Below are 15,371 nucleotides of genomic sequence, written 5' to 3' on the forward strand. Positions count from 1 at the left end.
TTGGGCGATGATTGCTTGAAGCCATCTCGTGAGGCAAAAACACAAAAAAAGGGAATGTGGTAATTATTATTTTGCGTTTTAATTATGTAATTACGAGCCTAATGTCACCAAGGTTTCCTCGTTCATTCATTTATCTATTGGCGTTTTTGTTTTGTCTGAACGATTCAAGTGCAATAGGCGATGGGAGGTTCAGAAATCTTGTACAGGGGCAGCTGGCTAGAATACCCAAACAGAGCATAGTTAATAGTTATAATGGGCGTTTTTGAATGTACATATCTATCCATCAGACTCGAGTAAGTCAGTCACACGTGGCTAATGTGAAGGTCCAACCACACAATCTGTTTCCTCTTTTGCTCGTCAAGGCTGTCATTACTCTCATTTATATATATATATATATACATATAAACATGGCAGCCGTGCCATGTAAAGGAACTACTACTAGTACGCTTCAGGACGCTTGGAATAAGCCGGCCCCGTGACGAGACGGACCTTGTTCCGCGAAGACTGGACGGGCGTCCCGGCCCTCAGCGCCAACCCGGGCACCCTCGCGCCGGTGCTGTCCAACGACCACACCGCCAGCCCGACCCAGTTGTCGCCCCCGTAGTCGAGGACGCCCTCGGGCACGGGGAACTCGGTCTGCGGGCCGATGTTGCTGAGATACTTGCCGAACTGGAACCCGTTGATGTACAGCAGCGCCCTGTAGTCCCCCCCGCCCCGGGAGGCGTTGGCAAACACAAACGACAGCGGGATGTCGTACGCGTCGGCCGGCAGGTCGAGCGGCATCCGGGCGGCGTAGTAGGCGACGCCGGCGCCGTCGGCGCCGTCAAACGGCGAGCCCGGGGCGAAGGGGGCGTCGTCCACGGGCGGCCGGGGGTAGTGGTAGCCCTGGCGCTCGAAGAAGAGCCCCCCCTCGTTGAGCGGCCCGCGGAACGAGTCTGCGTAGTCGTGGCCGCCGAGGTTGCCGGTGATTTTCCACGCCACGGCGGTGGGCGCGACGTCGGGCGACGAGAGCGCGTAGTCGAGGATGCCGCGCGGCGCCTTCATGTCCTCGTATCCCGGGTTGAAGTTCTCGTTGAACCCCATGGTGTCGACCACCACCGTGACGACGTACTGCTCGCCGGCGGTCAGGCTGGGCAGGGCGTACGTCGAGTTTTGGTTCTCGGCGGCGGAGTTGCCCTTGAAGGACCCGAGGAAGCGGTCGTTGAGCCATGCGGAGCTGGCGTATGCGGTGCCGCCCGACGTCCATGCCCTGAAGAGGGACTCCCTCCCCGAGGCGGTGAAGTGGCCTCTGAAGAGGAGGGTGCCCGTGTTGAAGCCGTAGTCTGAGCCGTAGAGAGATGCGCGCGGGGGCGCTGCGAATAGGGTCTCGTTGGAGGTTTTGTGGTGCGCTTGCGGCCTGTTGTTGCCTGGGCTTTGGGAGGCGGTGCGCCAGAGGGAGTCGTCGTACTGGGGGTGAATTTCGGGCAGGGAGTCGATGGTGTGCCAGGTCAGGTCGGCGAGGGAGGGGAGTTGGACGGTTGGGATGGTGATGTCCGGCTGGGCGAGCCACGTTCCTGTTGGGGAGGTGGTGTGTTTGAGCGGCCGGCCGTTGACGGAGAGCTTGGTGACGCCGTCGGGGATGCCGACGACTTCCAGGGTCGTCGACCCGTTGAAGTCGGCGCGGAGGGAGAGCGTGTTGCCGTTGATGGAGGCGGAGCGGATGAGGTAGCCCCCGTTGATGATGGCAGCGTCTGGATTCATGAGGGATGTGCCGTATGGGGATGATTTGGAGCCCGGAAGGACGGGGACCCAGTAGTTGTACGCCGAGTTGCGATCTGTTTCTGTGGTTAGAGGATGGAACTGCAGTTTTGGTGTCATGTAGAGGTTCGTGATAGGTGTCGGCGTACCAACGAGGTAGATGGCCAAGTTGCCAACCTGAATATACTGCCTCTCTGGCGACGTCGTCCACTGCACGACAATAGTCGATGAAGCCTGCTCGTGGGACGAGATACTGCTCCCCTCAACATGCAGGATCCGTGTCGCTGAGGGAGAGTTTACCGCAAACTCATGCAATTCATCTGGGCCGCCGTACAACACCAAAACTGTCTTATCAGCGTACTTCTTCCAGGTGAATACCTCGGCAGTGGTATACAGTAAAACGTAGTCGCCCACAGGATAATCCGTCAAATGAATCTTGGAATCCCGCCCGTGCAGGGACAAGCTTCCTCCGCGCTGGGGGATGGTGAGGATCCCATTGCTGGTAGGCAGGGTGACGGTGTAGGAGACGCTGCCCGTGGCGGTGTAGTCTGTCTGACGAGCGACGAAGAAGTTCCCCGTCTTGTTAGACGTCAATGGCGTGATGGTGATGCCCGGGTTGTTGGAGTATGCCGTGGTTGATGCGAGGCCAACGGAGGCGGTGATGTAGCCAGGCGATACTTTGATGAATTGGGCTTCGAGCTTGACCTCGGAATACTTCTCACGGTCTATGACTCTGTTTTCTCGGATGCACTTGGAACGTTAGTACTTTGTGGGAAATGCAGGTGAAGAAGAAAAGGAGAGGAAGCATACGGCACCGTAATCGTAGGACGTATAGCCGCCTGGGTGGCCGAGATTACCCCAGTTTGTTCCGCCGTAGATCTGCAGAGTCTCATAAGCTCAAGATTCTAGTGGGGGAAAGGGGTAGCTTGAATTACCATGTAAATATTGAAAATCGACACACCGGCCGCCAGGTTGTTCTTGTAAAAGACGCGTGCGAATTCGTGGTTGACGAGGGCGGCGCACTTTTCGAATCCCCAGCCGCCCCAAGGGTCAAACGCGCCACCTTGAAACTGACGCATCTTCCGTGAGCCTCTCCTTTTGGCATTTCAACCGGGCGTACATGTTGTGTTGCGGACGTACCTCGATGATGGAGTACGGGCTCTTCGGGCTCTGCCTCTCGTGGAGTTGGTGAAAGCTCGTCGGAAGACCGTTCGGCGGCCAGACGGTAGGATTGCCCTGAAGATGTTAGCTGGATTTTCCCCTATTTCTCCCAGGAGTTACACTCGTCAACTTACGCAATCGAATCCTAGGGGGTAGCTGTCGTGTCCCTGCACACGTTAGTCCGCTGTCTCTATACTCTCCGACACCACGGATTCACTCTACGCCTACATAAATATCCATGCTTCCGACGCCCTTGCCAGGAGCATAGTTCCCCGCGGGCCCAACGTCGTTGTTGATCATGGGGACCGAAATGCCCGCGCTCCTGGCCTGGTTGATGACGTACTGCATATACTGCCCGTTGGGAAAGGGGATGTTGTGTCCCGAAGAATATTCGTTCTCGGGCTGGAAGAGAACGACGGGGCCGCCCTTTGTGATTTGGTGCTTGGCGATTATATCACACACATGGGCCATGTAGCTGTTTAAACTCATCAGTTACTGCTTCCAACTTGCCACGACAGTCGTCCTCTTCTTTCAACAGGCAGCATACACACACATCCAAAGGAACTTACTTGTCCGTCGAATTCAAAAAGTCGGGCGCCTGAGACCTCAGAATCCCCTCCAACTGCTGCAAATATCCCGGAAACCCCCCTCCGCTAACCTCTGCGTTAATATACGGACCCGGCCTCGCCAGCAAATATACGCCCGCCTCGGAGGCCGCTTCAAAGAACGGCTCCAGAGCGAAGATGCCGTCCGCGCGAAACTCGCCCGGCTTTCCCTCGAGCAGCGCCCAGTCGACATAGAACGAAACCATGTTGAAGCCGAGCGCCTTGACCTTCTCAAAGACATCCAAGTACAGCGACGGCACGGGGAGGCGGAACGGATGGACCTCGCCCGAGAACATCATGGCGCGTTCGCCGTGGACAAAGAGCGAGTGCTCATCCCAGGTAACAAAGTCCTGGAGGGCGCCAGAACGCCTGTCCACCTCATGGATGACTTGGTAGGGCCGGCCGCCCAGACTGAGGGCATGGCAGAACGGGAGTGCGATGGCACCAAGAGCCGTAGATGGCTTCATTACCGGTGTTGGGGATACTACCACCAGCTTTTATTTCTATTTTTTTTTTTTTCACAGAGCTACACGATGGGCTAAGGGGGGGAGAAGAGAAACAGATACAGACAATGGCCATTGTTCACTTATTTAAATACTAGTACTACTAGGCTCTACCGCGCAGAGACAGACACGGTGACGACGAGCACGACGGTAGTGTTGCAATGCGGGGACGCGAACGATGAGTGACAATGGGCCTAGGGAGAAAGTAAATGAAACCCCAACGTGCGCAATGGGTGAAGGAAGAAGAGAGACATCGGGTGACCAGCATGCTGCGTGTGTACGGAGTATGTAGTGCCATTGGCGGTCAAGGGAGATTTGGACGAGATGGCCATGCAGGGCAGCTCGTGGGGGGGAACATTGAAGTGAGATGCAGCAGTCATCTGCCAGGAACACAGACCGTTTATGGCTGGAATGTGCTCACCATGAATGAGGCTGGTGAGGATTGTGATTGGAGCTGTTGACGGAGTACCGGCCGTGACATCCCTTGAGAAATGTGCCGAGAGGAGAGGGGATCGTCGACGGTTTTGCTCGGATGTGCCTAGCACTACCACTAGGCCAGGCGTCTCCCTTGGGCATCTATCTGCATCATTACACATCATTTATCGTCCATGTAACATTTGATAGTAGTACTATTACAGAAAAGAGGCCGTCTTGATCATGTTGCATGCGGTGAAATTGGTCGGGTTGGCACACCACAGGGTTTACCCCTCAAGTATCCGGAGCGAGCACAGAGTGCACGATTTCCATGATTGGGGCCTTTTAAATTAAACACGAGCAAATCAAGGCAGTGTACTCGACTTCTCACAGTCCGTATATTACCTGTCTTTTGGCACTCTCCATCCATCATTTATTCCCCCACTCCAACCGCCACTCCACCGCTCTTCCACACTTTGCCATCCTTCATGACAAAACTCACCTTCCGCAACGCACGCCCGTCCACCCTCGGATCAGCGTCCAACGCAATGATATCCGCTCTGTTTCCCTCCTCAAACCATCCAAATCGATACCCACAGCTGTCCTTCCCGCACGACTCCCACCCGCCCACCATGCACGCCTCAAGCACATCTTCCACAGGAATACCCGCCTCCATCATCAGCTCCATCTCGCGCGTACCCTCACCGTGATTAAACGCGCCTGTGTCACCGCCCGCCGCAAGACGAACACCCATGTCAAACGCCTGCCTCACGTTCCTCTGCAGCCTGGCCAGGTCGGGCTTCCGCAGCACCTCCATGACGGCCAAGGTCGGGACAAAGATGGTCCTGCTACGCTGCATGGCCATAAACACCTCGGTCGTCATCAAGTTTCCGTGTTCGATGCTTGTTACGCCTGCTTTCGCCGCCATGGCCGCTCCCTCTGCTGTGTTTGCATGGCATGCCACAGGGAGACCTGCCAGATGCGCCTCCTCCACCATGGCCTCCATTTCGTCCTGGTTGAACATGACGATTGCCGGGTTGGGGTTCCTGGGCGGGAATTGAACGGGGATGCTTGATCCGTGGGTCTCGACTGCCGGAAACCTCATTGCTTGTCGGGAGTAGTCTGCGTAGAACTTGATAATATCTGCTCCCGCGGCGACTCGTCTCCGAACCGCTGCCCTGCAGGACACTGGCCCGTCGCAGGGATCCGAGATTCGAGGGCCAGAAGCGCCGTTGGCCGTGTTTTCCGACCGGAGTTGATACGAGCCCGTCGAGGCGAGACACTCCGTCGCCACAAAGAGCCGTGGTCCCGGGATGAGACCGCGGTTGATGGCATCTCGTACGTTTGTGTCGAATGAGGCCATCCCCTCTGTGCCCAGGTCGCGATATGTGGTGTATCCTGAAAGCAGGGCCCTTCGAACGTGATTCGTTGCGCGGATTGTACGTTCCACGATGCTTTCGTCTCTCATTTGTTCCAGGGAGGGGCGCTCTCTTGACGAATCCGTCAGGATAAAGGGTCACTGAAGCCTACCGATGAGTCGACCACTTACTTGTAGGCGTGTAGGAAGATGTGAGTGTGTGCATCTACAAATCCTGGCATGACAATCTTGTCACGGAGGTCAATGTCGCCTTCCCTGATATTGGCCGTGCCTGTGTCCCGTTGCAGTACGTGAACAATGCTGCCCGTGCCAGGATCGACCGTGATTGATACATTTTCTTTAAACTTTTTGGCTTTAGAATCAAAAATAGTTCCAGCGTGGACAGTGATTGTCTTGAGCTCCATTTCAACTGACCTTGACCGCAGGTGTTGTGTCGTGAATGGTGATGGAAGAAATGTGACATGAGTGAGGGGGAACCACCTACCATTGGCGGTTCATGTATCTACGATAAATTCCTATTTCGACACAGTGCGTCCAGAATTTTGCACAAACCATCTTGAGACAGCTCTTCCTGTCATAGATCGATTTATTCTGCATCTCGTGGTCCGTAGTTTTGCATGGCGGCATGAGCCATGTTACCATTGTTGCTTCCAGTTTCGCTGGCCACTGGACATGCCGCGAGTAATTGCTTCTGGTGTTTCGGGGCTTCCCGAGAGATCAAAGGGTCAAGCTGTGTCGTGTCATGGAAGACGGCCTTTCAACGCCGATCCCTGAAACCTGTCCAGAATACAAGTTGTGTAGTGTAGCCAACCGTCTGTGTATGAACGAAAATATAGAGTCGTTGCAGACACTGTGAACTATCCAAGCGCATATTGTGTTTATTAATGGTGGCAGTACTCCGCATAAAGCGAAGAAAGATGTATGTCTGATGGTTAAAATTGCATGCACACAGATTGGCCATGTCGTGAAAGGGACTGATAACTGTGGCAAGGCGTTTAAAAATTGTCAACGCGTTTTAGTTCACAATCCACCTCACGGGCGTTGGCGTCGTGAAACGTTTGATCTTGCAGGCTTTGACCTCCTTTTTTTTTTGCCTCTCTGCAAAACATAAATGCACCGCTGGTTTGTCGAGAGTATTCGACGGCGCAAGGGCTGCGCCTCACAAATACTGTATTAGCCATCCCTTTGTTGTTTTGGTGGACGACTTGCCCTTGAAGGACCTGGTGGCACCGTGACCAAACACTGGAGGGCTGCAAGAAGCCAATTATAGCACCCATGCGTCCATGCAGCGCGTCGATGTCCTTTCCAACCAGTTGAAATGTCTCGAGCCGCGGGCCTGGCCGGTTCTCAGGCATAAACTAATGCAAACGAGCATTGTGCTATGTAAAGTTGCCCCATCTGACAGCGGGCACTGGAAGGCTTGGCCAACGGCTAGTGAAGGGAGCGATGTCAACCTTTTCTGTCGGCACTGGTTGTCGATTAATGCTGGCGCTGCTCAGGAGACTTTGTGTAGGACTTCAATGTCCTAGTTCGAGGATCCGTCAGTGAACATGCCTCCCACGCAATGACTCGTCTCATCTCATCTCGAGGCAAAAGCTGGGCGGTTTCTCAGGGGCCATGAGTCCATGACCATCAAACCCAGAAGACCACCAGGGGCCGCCGCACCGGCGGCCAATGGCGGATATCCCATGCCGCTCCCGGTGCTTACGTGTCGTTCGTGCCACGAATGTTGAGACTCTTTCTCCGCCTCCTCCTTTCGGACTTGACGGCTTGACATGTTCAACTGCCACTCTGACTCCGGAGAACAATTTGCGTGATTGTCTGCAGCCTTCTGCGGACTGCACCGTGGCAGACTGCTGGAGTGTCTGACTGGCTGACCGGCTGTTTGAATGATCTATTTCAAGCATTGGTAGATCCCTAGGGGACAAGGATTGGATGGGTGCAATGGTTGGATGGAGCTGGACATGTTGATGCCCAGGGTCTGCCCCGAATGAGGGGAATACGAAGTTTCACACTGCACCTTCCTTGCAGGTCCTGTCAGTCCTGTCAGTCCTGGCACCCTGGGGCCGCCCTCGACCCTTGACCAGTCTGGCGCACATCAATATTGATGTCAACTGGCTGGCTGGCAAGGCTCGTTCATGCTCCTCCATCAATGTCTCCTCACCTCACCTGCCTCGCCGCCCGACCGACCTTGCATGTGTTCAGTCCAGTGCTCAGTTGGACGACTGACCGACCTGGTCGACTCATCCCGGCCATTTCCCCGTTGGGCCCCGTGACTGCCTCTCGCTTCTGCCTCTTCTTTCTTCCACCAGACTGTTCCAATCCATACCAGCCTTGCCATTACTACGGAGCACATACAGGCAGTCTGCATCGCTACCTTCTTTTTCCTGTTCCTTTTCTTTATCGTCGACAATCGTGAAACACGCCCGCCTTCCTTCCTTTCAAATTTTTTTCATCACTGGAACTCTCGCTCCACCAGGATCTCAAATCACTGCGCCTCCCTAACAGCGAAAGAGGGTCCACCTGCTTTCTTTCACTCCCGTTCACGCACCGAGAACTCTGCACATTAGAAAAACAGACCTCACATCACGCGTGTCCCGGAAGCCCGGCGTTGGCGTCTACATCTTGATCGAATTACGAGGACCCAACACGCTCCCTGCGCAGTATTTCACTCGTCTTGGGAAAAAGACTACACCCGACATCCCCTTCAGAAGTACAGGTAGTTTGACTTGGAAACCATCGATACCGCGCCCTACCCGAGAAAGAAAACCGAGATGTACTCGAAACAGATTCTCCAGCAACTGCTCGTTGCAGTTGCCATCGTCTCCGTGGCTCAGTCAACATGGCTAGATTTGAACAAGATTGATGTCACGGCCCTCGCTGCACGCCAGCTCAGCGACCTGGTCGGAGGAACCTCAGCTTCTGAATCGTCAACCCAAAGCACACCTACTACGGAATCTACGCCTAGCTCAACGAGCACTCCATCCAGCTCGCCAACATCTACGCCATCCTCCACTCCCGCCACTCCCACCACTCCGTCTTCCAGTTCTTCTAGCACCCCGTCATCTACTCCAGCTAGTGCCACGCCATCCGCTACTCCCGAGGCAACCTCGTCTTCAGCTAGTACTCCATCCTCCACCTTTATTCCGGTACAAACCACGAGCTCGAGCAGCACACCGACTTCGAGCACACCTACCCCTGTTGTTCAGACGAGTGTCCAAGTATGGACCACGACCAATACTAACGGATCAAAGACCGTTGTATCGTCAACGACAAGGACGACTTCTACCCCTGGCCTCACTTCTGGAGATGGCGAGACCACTGGCATGTCCACAAAGACTCGAAATACTGTTATCGGCGTCGTTGTCGGAGTTGGTGGTGCGATCGTCTTAGGTGCTCTTGGATTGGTAGCCTGGCGTATCTGGGGACGCAAGAAGCACAGCGAGGAGAACGACGGCCTCATGGCCTATGATATGTCTGCTACTGGAGGCATGGAGAAGTCTGAGCGAGGCAGTAGTGCTGGCGGTGCTCATACCCAGCGCAGCCCCTTCCAGTCTACTCTGGAAAACTACCATCAGCCTGGTCAGGTTACTGCATCGTCCAACTTTTAATTCCGGTTACCAAGAGCACCGATGACAGTGGACACGAATACTTACCACGGGGCGTTCCGGAATTTCTTACATAAACCCGATTGCGTGTTTAGGCGAAACTGAGATTTGTACCTTCTTTCATTTTTATTTTTGGACGGCGCGGAGGCCACGGGAGCCAATACGATGCCGGTTTTGTGTAGTGGCCGATTGGCCAATACCTTAGGATGCCTCGGTTCATGCGACCGTCGTTCATGCAGGAGGAAAGGCAGTTGATGAATTGTTCAAACCAGCTTATATTGTTCGGCAATTGCATAGCGAGCTTGACTAAAATGCTACAGTTATATAGACACCTTAATTAATACCCCCATTTTTTACAACTTGACCTTCCATGTCGTCTGCAGAGAGTCGGATTGTCTAGACAAACCGTGCTGCTGGCCAGCTTTTGGAATGTAACTACCTAATGTTGGAAACAAACGGACCGGTTTGGCGGCTCTGAAGAGCAAAACCATGGACTATTTATTTATTTAATTATTCTTTTGAGGGCTTCGTACAGTCCAAGGCAAGGGAACTGGATTTCGCCATCAGTGCCCAACCCTGCCGCTTCTCTTGTGTACGCAGCTCATCTGATCTCCTTTATAATAATAAGCATTTGGAAAGCCGCGATATCCACTCGTCTGTGTCCTGCTCAAAACCACGCGCTATATTGCCCCGGACGCCTCCGTCTTGTCGCCCACTACATCTCAATTCATTCCATGTTCTCGCATGTGTCTTCCGCGAAAGTCGGGCTGGTTTTCCACTTTCCTGTTTTTCGCCATCACCATTTTACTCTCAAGAGATTTCGCCTGGGTGCGAGCCCTATTCACTCGCCGTCCCAATTAATATATGTTCCCATCACGCCTCTCGTCCCGCATTCTCCCCATTGCTTCTCGGAACTCCAAGACATGTTTGCTGACATTCATTATTTTCCAGCCTAACCCATTGCTGATATGGGTGAGCTTCACATTCGGCTCGACCGTCTTGGTCCTTCCATTGAGAGACTCATAAAAACTGGTGGCAGACCGGGCGTCTCCATCGGGGTGCTCTCGCGCGACAGTCCTGTCTATACAATGTAGTATGGCATGCGTGACGTCGAAGCGGCCCTACCTGTTGGCCCCGATACCATCTCCACGGCTGGTTCCCTAACCAAGGATCTCACCGCTACTGCCATGGGCATTCTCATTGACGATGGCAAGGCTACATGGGACACACTTGTCAAAGATGTCCTGCCAGCTTTTCAGTCCAGAGACGAGACGCTGCAAAACTCTGCCACGCTAACCGATAGAATTCCCACTATCGCCAAACGAGTTTCCCGGAGAGCTTTTGATATTCCATCAGGGCAGCCTCCCCGGTGCCTTGACTTTGGTCATGCTTCTCTCGGACAAGGATGCCGCAATTGTGGTAATCACGAATTCCCTCGCCCTCGACGATGTCGCAGACCGGATCAGCCTGCTCATACTTGAGGAACTTCTCGCAGTGTCGTCAGGCAACCGAACCGACATCATCAAAGCGGCAGAATCTTGCATCCCTGAGAATCTCAGGTGGTACCCTGACTTGATCAAGGAACTTGCAGACCTGCGAAAGAATGATACCTCTGCAAGACATCTTGATGAGTACGTGGGCACATACTGAGACGATATTCATGTCTTCAAGATTGTCGTCACCCAGGAGAAAGAAAAGCTCTACTGGGCATTCCAAGGTCTTGATAGCGAGAAATTTGAACCGGACCATTATGAGGATGACACTTTTCTTTGGCTCCAACCGCGGAATGAGCTGTCGCGTCGTGGTCGTTGGGTAGGTTTGGATCAAGGTCCAGAGTTCTAGAAAGCCAAGTTTAAAGCAGGATCAGACGACAAAGTGATCAAGCTGTTCTGGGCGCATGATAACGGTGTTCCGCCTGTCCAATTCACAAAGGAGTGAGAGGTAGCAACAACATCCTAGAGAGCTGGCACATTTTGTGACTGGAGTTTGATGACTTTAGTTTGGTGTTCAAATGGGGAAGTAACCTGCGTTAAGGAGCTGTAATGGTAAATTTAGCTAACCCAAAGCCTGTGCAAGACCTTACATATGTAGCTTCATTGCTTTCGATGTAGGGGCTGAGTGTCTATCCAGGGGACCAAGTGTTTTCCATCGTTCGACAACTTGGTATGTGAACGTGGGTCTTGAGCTCACTTCGTCGGTGAGATTCTTCCCAACATGGTCGGCTGGATTTCCAGACCAGCCTTTAGAGAAGAATATCGGACTGTCGAAGTAGTTGATTTTCTTGTCATAGTCTTCCCATAAGGAAATCAGCTGTTCCGACACGCTGAACCGTAGAGTATGTAGACTGAAAGAAATACACGGGCCCTCCTGACAGCTGGTAGGTTACCTCACAGCTGGGCCCATATGTTAATGTCACCAGATATCTGGCTAAACACTCCGGGTCTGAATTGTACTTCTTCCTGTCCCGCCCCAACTGACCGTAAACTAAGTACATAAGTACTTATGTAGACATTTCGGAAAGCTCGAACAATCATCCACCTCCACAAAGAAAACCCAAAATCGCAACACGCAGACTCTGTTGTCCAACCAGACCTTAGCCAACCGGCCAAGGCGCCAAAGACTCCAGTTAGCCAGTGCTCGAAGCTTTCACCAGCAATAACTTGAACGAGGTTCTATTGCTGCCCCACCCCCCACCACAGCTCTAGCTCTACCTTCACAGCCATGACAACATCAATGCTCTTGATATTCCAAATCGCGATTGCCCCCTCCCCATCTTCTAGCTCGGCCGAACCACCCGGCCCCTCTTTGCATCTCCACACTTTGCCTCAAAGAAGCTTCCGAGGGCCAATACCCGGGCATGAAGGTCCAGGACGCCTCTGCGTTATTCCACGGCATCTCCCTCTCCAACATCGTGGATGTCGAGATATTCGAGTCAACGTCTGCCATCGTGTAAATCCCTACAACTTGCACTATTATCCTCGCGCAGCCCATCTCGAACCACCGCAGGTTCGCTTCAACGACTATTGAACCCACTAACTACAAAGACGCAAGCCTCACACCTAAGCAACTTGCGCTTCGGCACCCAATCGCCCACCATGTCAACCATGCCCGCCACCGGCGGCCACAGCAAGCCGTGCTGCAATGTTCCCCCCATTGTGACCAAGGGATACAAGCCTAAGGGTGCTTATGAAGAAATTGGCGGTTACAAGACTTGTACGTATGCTGTCCGGATGGAACCTTTGGGTGGTCAGTGAGCTGGGAGCTGACGTTGGACTTGGGGAGGATAGACGTCACCGGTCCTTCTGATGCGACGAGGGCTATTGTCGTCATTTACGACATCTTTGGCTACTTTGAACAGACTGTTCAGGGTGCTGACATCCTAGCTCACAGCGACAGTGAGCACAAGTACAAGATCTTGATTCCAGACTGGTTCAAGGGCAACCCTGCCGCCATTGAATGGTAAGTTTCTGTACGGGCCTCAGACAGGAAGAGATGGCGCAAGGGCAAAAACTGACAAACTCACGCCTAGGTATCCCCCCGACACTTCCGAGAAGAAAGAGAAGCTCGGTGCCTTTTTTGGCAAATTCCCCCCTCCCGCCACGGCCGCCAATGTCCCTACCTATGTCCAAGCCGTCAAGCAGCAGTATGCATCTCTAACCAAGTTTGGTATTGTCGGCGTAAGTTAACCTGCTCGTCTTGATCATGAAGATATGCTCGGAACTAGCAACTAAGTGGAATCAAAACTCGTCAGTACTGCTGGGGCGGTAAGGTCGCGACCCTGGCCACCAAGGCAGACAACAACGTCTTTGGGGCCATTGCCTCCGTCCACCCTGCCATGGTCGATCCGGCCGACGCCAAGGGCATCAACGTCCCCATGGCCCTGCTGGCTTCCGGCGACGAGCCCGCCGAGGATGTCAAGAAGTTCGAGGACACACTCAAGGTACCTAAGCACGTTGAGATCTTCAAAGATCAGATTCACGGCTGGATGGCTGCCCGTTCCGACTTGAGCAACGATCGAGTCAAGGAGGAGTATGAGCGCGGCTACAAGACTCTTTTGAGCTTCTTTGGTCAGCACCTGTAGATGTGCGCTGAATAAGAAGGAAAACAAAATGTCTATATCGCAGGTTCTATATTGAATGTTAGTTAGTTGGCACACCAGTATGAACAATGACTCTAACTTGACCTACCACGACAAATATTCCTCCGTGTATAACAAACCATGCCAACATGCCCAACAATATCCCGGGTTGTTCAAAAATCCGTTTCACTTTGACCACACCAACCCTATGCCCTCATTTTTTTTTATTTTTTTATTTTTTTTTTTCACAAATTACTCTTCTCAGCAGCATCCAAAAGCGCATTCAAATTCAAACTTTCAAACCCCCCTGCCAAACCGCCATCTACATCCCCCCTGACAACCGTACAAATCATATAATCAGCCAAATACCTCTCGAGCCTCACATGCACGTCGCCCCCAACCCTCGCGCCGCGAAACCAAACCTCCAGCGGCGGCCTCCCGTCTGAAATCCCGTCCGGCGGCGCGAAATTCCTCATCTCCAGCTCCGCCAACCACTCGGCGAGCAACGCCTCCCCAGTCATCTTGACATAGCCCTCCCTCAAGCACCACAGCGCATAAAAGTACTCGAGCGCCTCGTCCCTGCCGACCTCGCGGCCCAGGTCTAGCAGCCGCGCGCACTCGGCGGCCGCGAAGACGCTCTCGTGTATGTCCACGTACCGCGGCCACCCGTCCTTGGCGATGAGCGCGTGGTCGCGATCCCGCCGCTCCCCGGGGCACACGACGTCCACGCCGACGTCCACGCCTCCTCCGTCCGCGCTGCGCCGCAGCACCCCGACGAGGGCCACGAGGCCCGCCTGGTGCGAGACGTTGAAGACGAGCGGCTCCGACCCGTCTGGCCGCACAAACACGGGCTTGGAGCCGGGCGGTGCGCGCGTGGGCGTCGCCGCTGAGAAGGGGATGCGGAGCGTGGACGAGATGGCGTGGCGCTTGAGCAGCGCCGAGCCCAGTGCTAGCTTGGCGTCCTTGACGAAGTAGTACTTTAGGACGGAGGCGCGTTCTTCATGGGTGAGCAGGGAGAGGGCCCGGCTTGCCTTGTGTGTCGTTAGATATGTGTTGGACAGAGGAGGGAGGGGGGGGCATGGCGGGAGAGGGTACCGCTGTTTCGAGGTCCTTGGTGGCTGTGGCTTCGGGCCAGAGCGTCCGCGTGTCGAGGATCCATTTAAGGACGAGGGGCTGACTCATAGCGGCTATTTTTTCAAGAGTTGACAGTGGAAGGAGTTGGGGATTAATTGCGGTTTGCGTGAGAAAAAGACTGTATGAGGTGTAAGATGTAACGTGTGGCCCAATGTGTAAGTCGTTCAGTAACACCAAAAGCGTTGCCCCGCAGTGTTGGATTGTAGGGTAAGGCGAGCCGTGGAGGATGAGCTCCGTTTTGAGCCGCTGCTAGGCCTCATCAGAGTCATATTTGAGAGTATTATACTGTGTCCCCGACTTTTATTGCCCGGTTCGAATGTCTTGATTTTTTGTGTTGCATAATGTCCGGTGGTTTGGAAAATACTCCGTACATGTCGGGTGGGAAACAGTTCGCGCAACAAGAGGCTGGGGAGTCTAACCAATCAACTCGTGCCATATCAACAAACCCGACATGGACTGACAGGACATGCGTCATGGCCCAAACATCCAATATCGAGTGCCTCTTCAGCTCGATCCAGAAAGCTCTGCAAAAACGCATTCTGTGCACGCAATTAAAGAACATCTACGAAGCGTTGCAGAGGATATTGTATGTTACTCTTGAGATGCGTGTTTTTCGACATGCCAGTCGTGTCGCGAAAAAAAAAAAAAAAAAAAAAAAGAAACACCGACTGACGCCACGGGATGAACCCAAAAAGCGCATTTCTGTGGCTCGTGAAACTCAACATCTGGACGGGAGGAAGACCCCGTCGGGCA

The 15,371-nt window shown here is 53.7% G+C and overlaps 6 protein-coding genes across 6 annotated transcripts; 3 read left to right on the forward strand and 3 right to left on the reverse strand.

Annotated features, from left to right (window-relative positions):
* Positions 1–438: 438 nt before the first annotated feature.
* On the reverse strand, positions 439–3,970 carry MAA_00801 (glycoside hydrolase family 35 protein; the record flags this gene model as incomplete). The annotated part of the gene is made up of 7 exons (XM_007818799.1): positions 439–2,487; positions 2,548–2,616; positions 2,673–2,807; positions 2,878–2,973; positions 3,033–3,065; positions 3,127–3,373; positions 3,468–3,970. The coding sequence occupies 7 exons, from the start codon at positions 3,968–3,970 to the stop codon at positions 439–441; spliced, it is 3,132 nt and encodes a 1,043-aa protein (XP_007816990.1).
* Positions 3,971–4,853: 883 nt separating this feature from the next.
* On the reverse strand, positions 4,854–6,202 carry MAA_00800 (amidohydrolase; the record flags this gene model as incomplete). The annotated part of the gene is made up of 2 exons (XM_007818798.2): positions 4,854–5,910; positions 5,970–6,202. 2 exons carry the CDS (start codon positions 6,200–6,202, stop codon positions 4,854–4,856), a joined length of 1,290 nt encoding a protein of 429 aa, XP_007816989.2.
* A 2,370-nt stretch (positions 6,203–8,572) lies between these two features.
* MAA_00799 (Mid2-like cell wall stress sensor) lies at positions 8,573–9,409 on the forward strand (the record flags this gene model as incomplete). The annotated part of the gene is made up of 1 exon (XM_007818797.1): positions 8,573–9,409. One exon carries the CDS (start codon positions 8,573–8,575, stop codon positions 9,407–9,409), a length of 837 nt encoding a protein of 278 aa, XP_007816988.1.
* A 1,097-nt stretch (positions 9,410–10,506) lies between these two features.
* MAA_11394 (uncharacterized protein) lies at positions 10,507–11,056 on the forward strand (the record flags this gene model as incomplete). Its single annotated transcript, XM_011413388.1, has 2 exons — positions 10,507–10,731; positions 10,763–11,056. 2 exons carry the CDS (start codon positions 10,507–10,509, stop codon positions 11,054–11,056), a joined length of 519 nt encoding a protein of 172 aa, XP_011411690.1.
* Positions 11,057–12,501: 1,445 nt separating this feature from the next.
* MAA_00798 (c30d10.14-like protein) lies at positions 12,502–13,487 on the forward strand (the record flags this gene model as incomplete). The annotated part of the gene is made up of 4 exons (XM_007818796.1): positions 12,502–12,619; positions 12,694–12,865; positions 12,936–13,083; positions 13,131–13,487. The coding sequence occupies 4 exons, from the start codon at positions 12,502–12,504 to the stop codon at positions 13,485–13,487; spliced, it is 795 nt and encodes a 264-aa protein (XP_007816987.1).
* A 242-nt stretch (positions 13,488–13,729) lies between these two features.
* MAA_00797 (phosphopantetheinyl transferase) lies at positions 13,730–14,666 on the reverse strand (the record flags this gene model as incomplete). The annotated part of the gene is made up of 2 exons (XM_007818795.1): positions 13,730–14,515; positions 14,580–14,666. The coding sequence occupies 2 exons, from the start codon at positions 14,664–14,666 to the stop codon at positions 13,730–13,732; spliced, it is 873 nt and encodes a 290-aa protein (XP_007816986.1).
* Positions 14,667–15,371: the final 705 nt, after the last annotated feature.

Source organism: Metarhizium robertsii (assembly GCF_000187425.2).
Source record: "Metarhizium robertsii ARSEF 23 chromosome Unknown MAA_Scf_7, whole genome shotgun sequence".
NCBI classification, from domain to species: Eukaryota; Fungi; Ascomycota; class Sordariomycetes; order Hypocreales; family Clavicipitaceae; genus Metarhizium; species Metarhizium robertsii.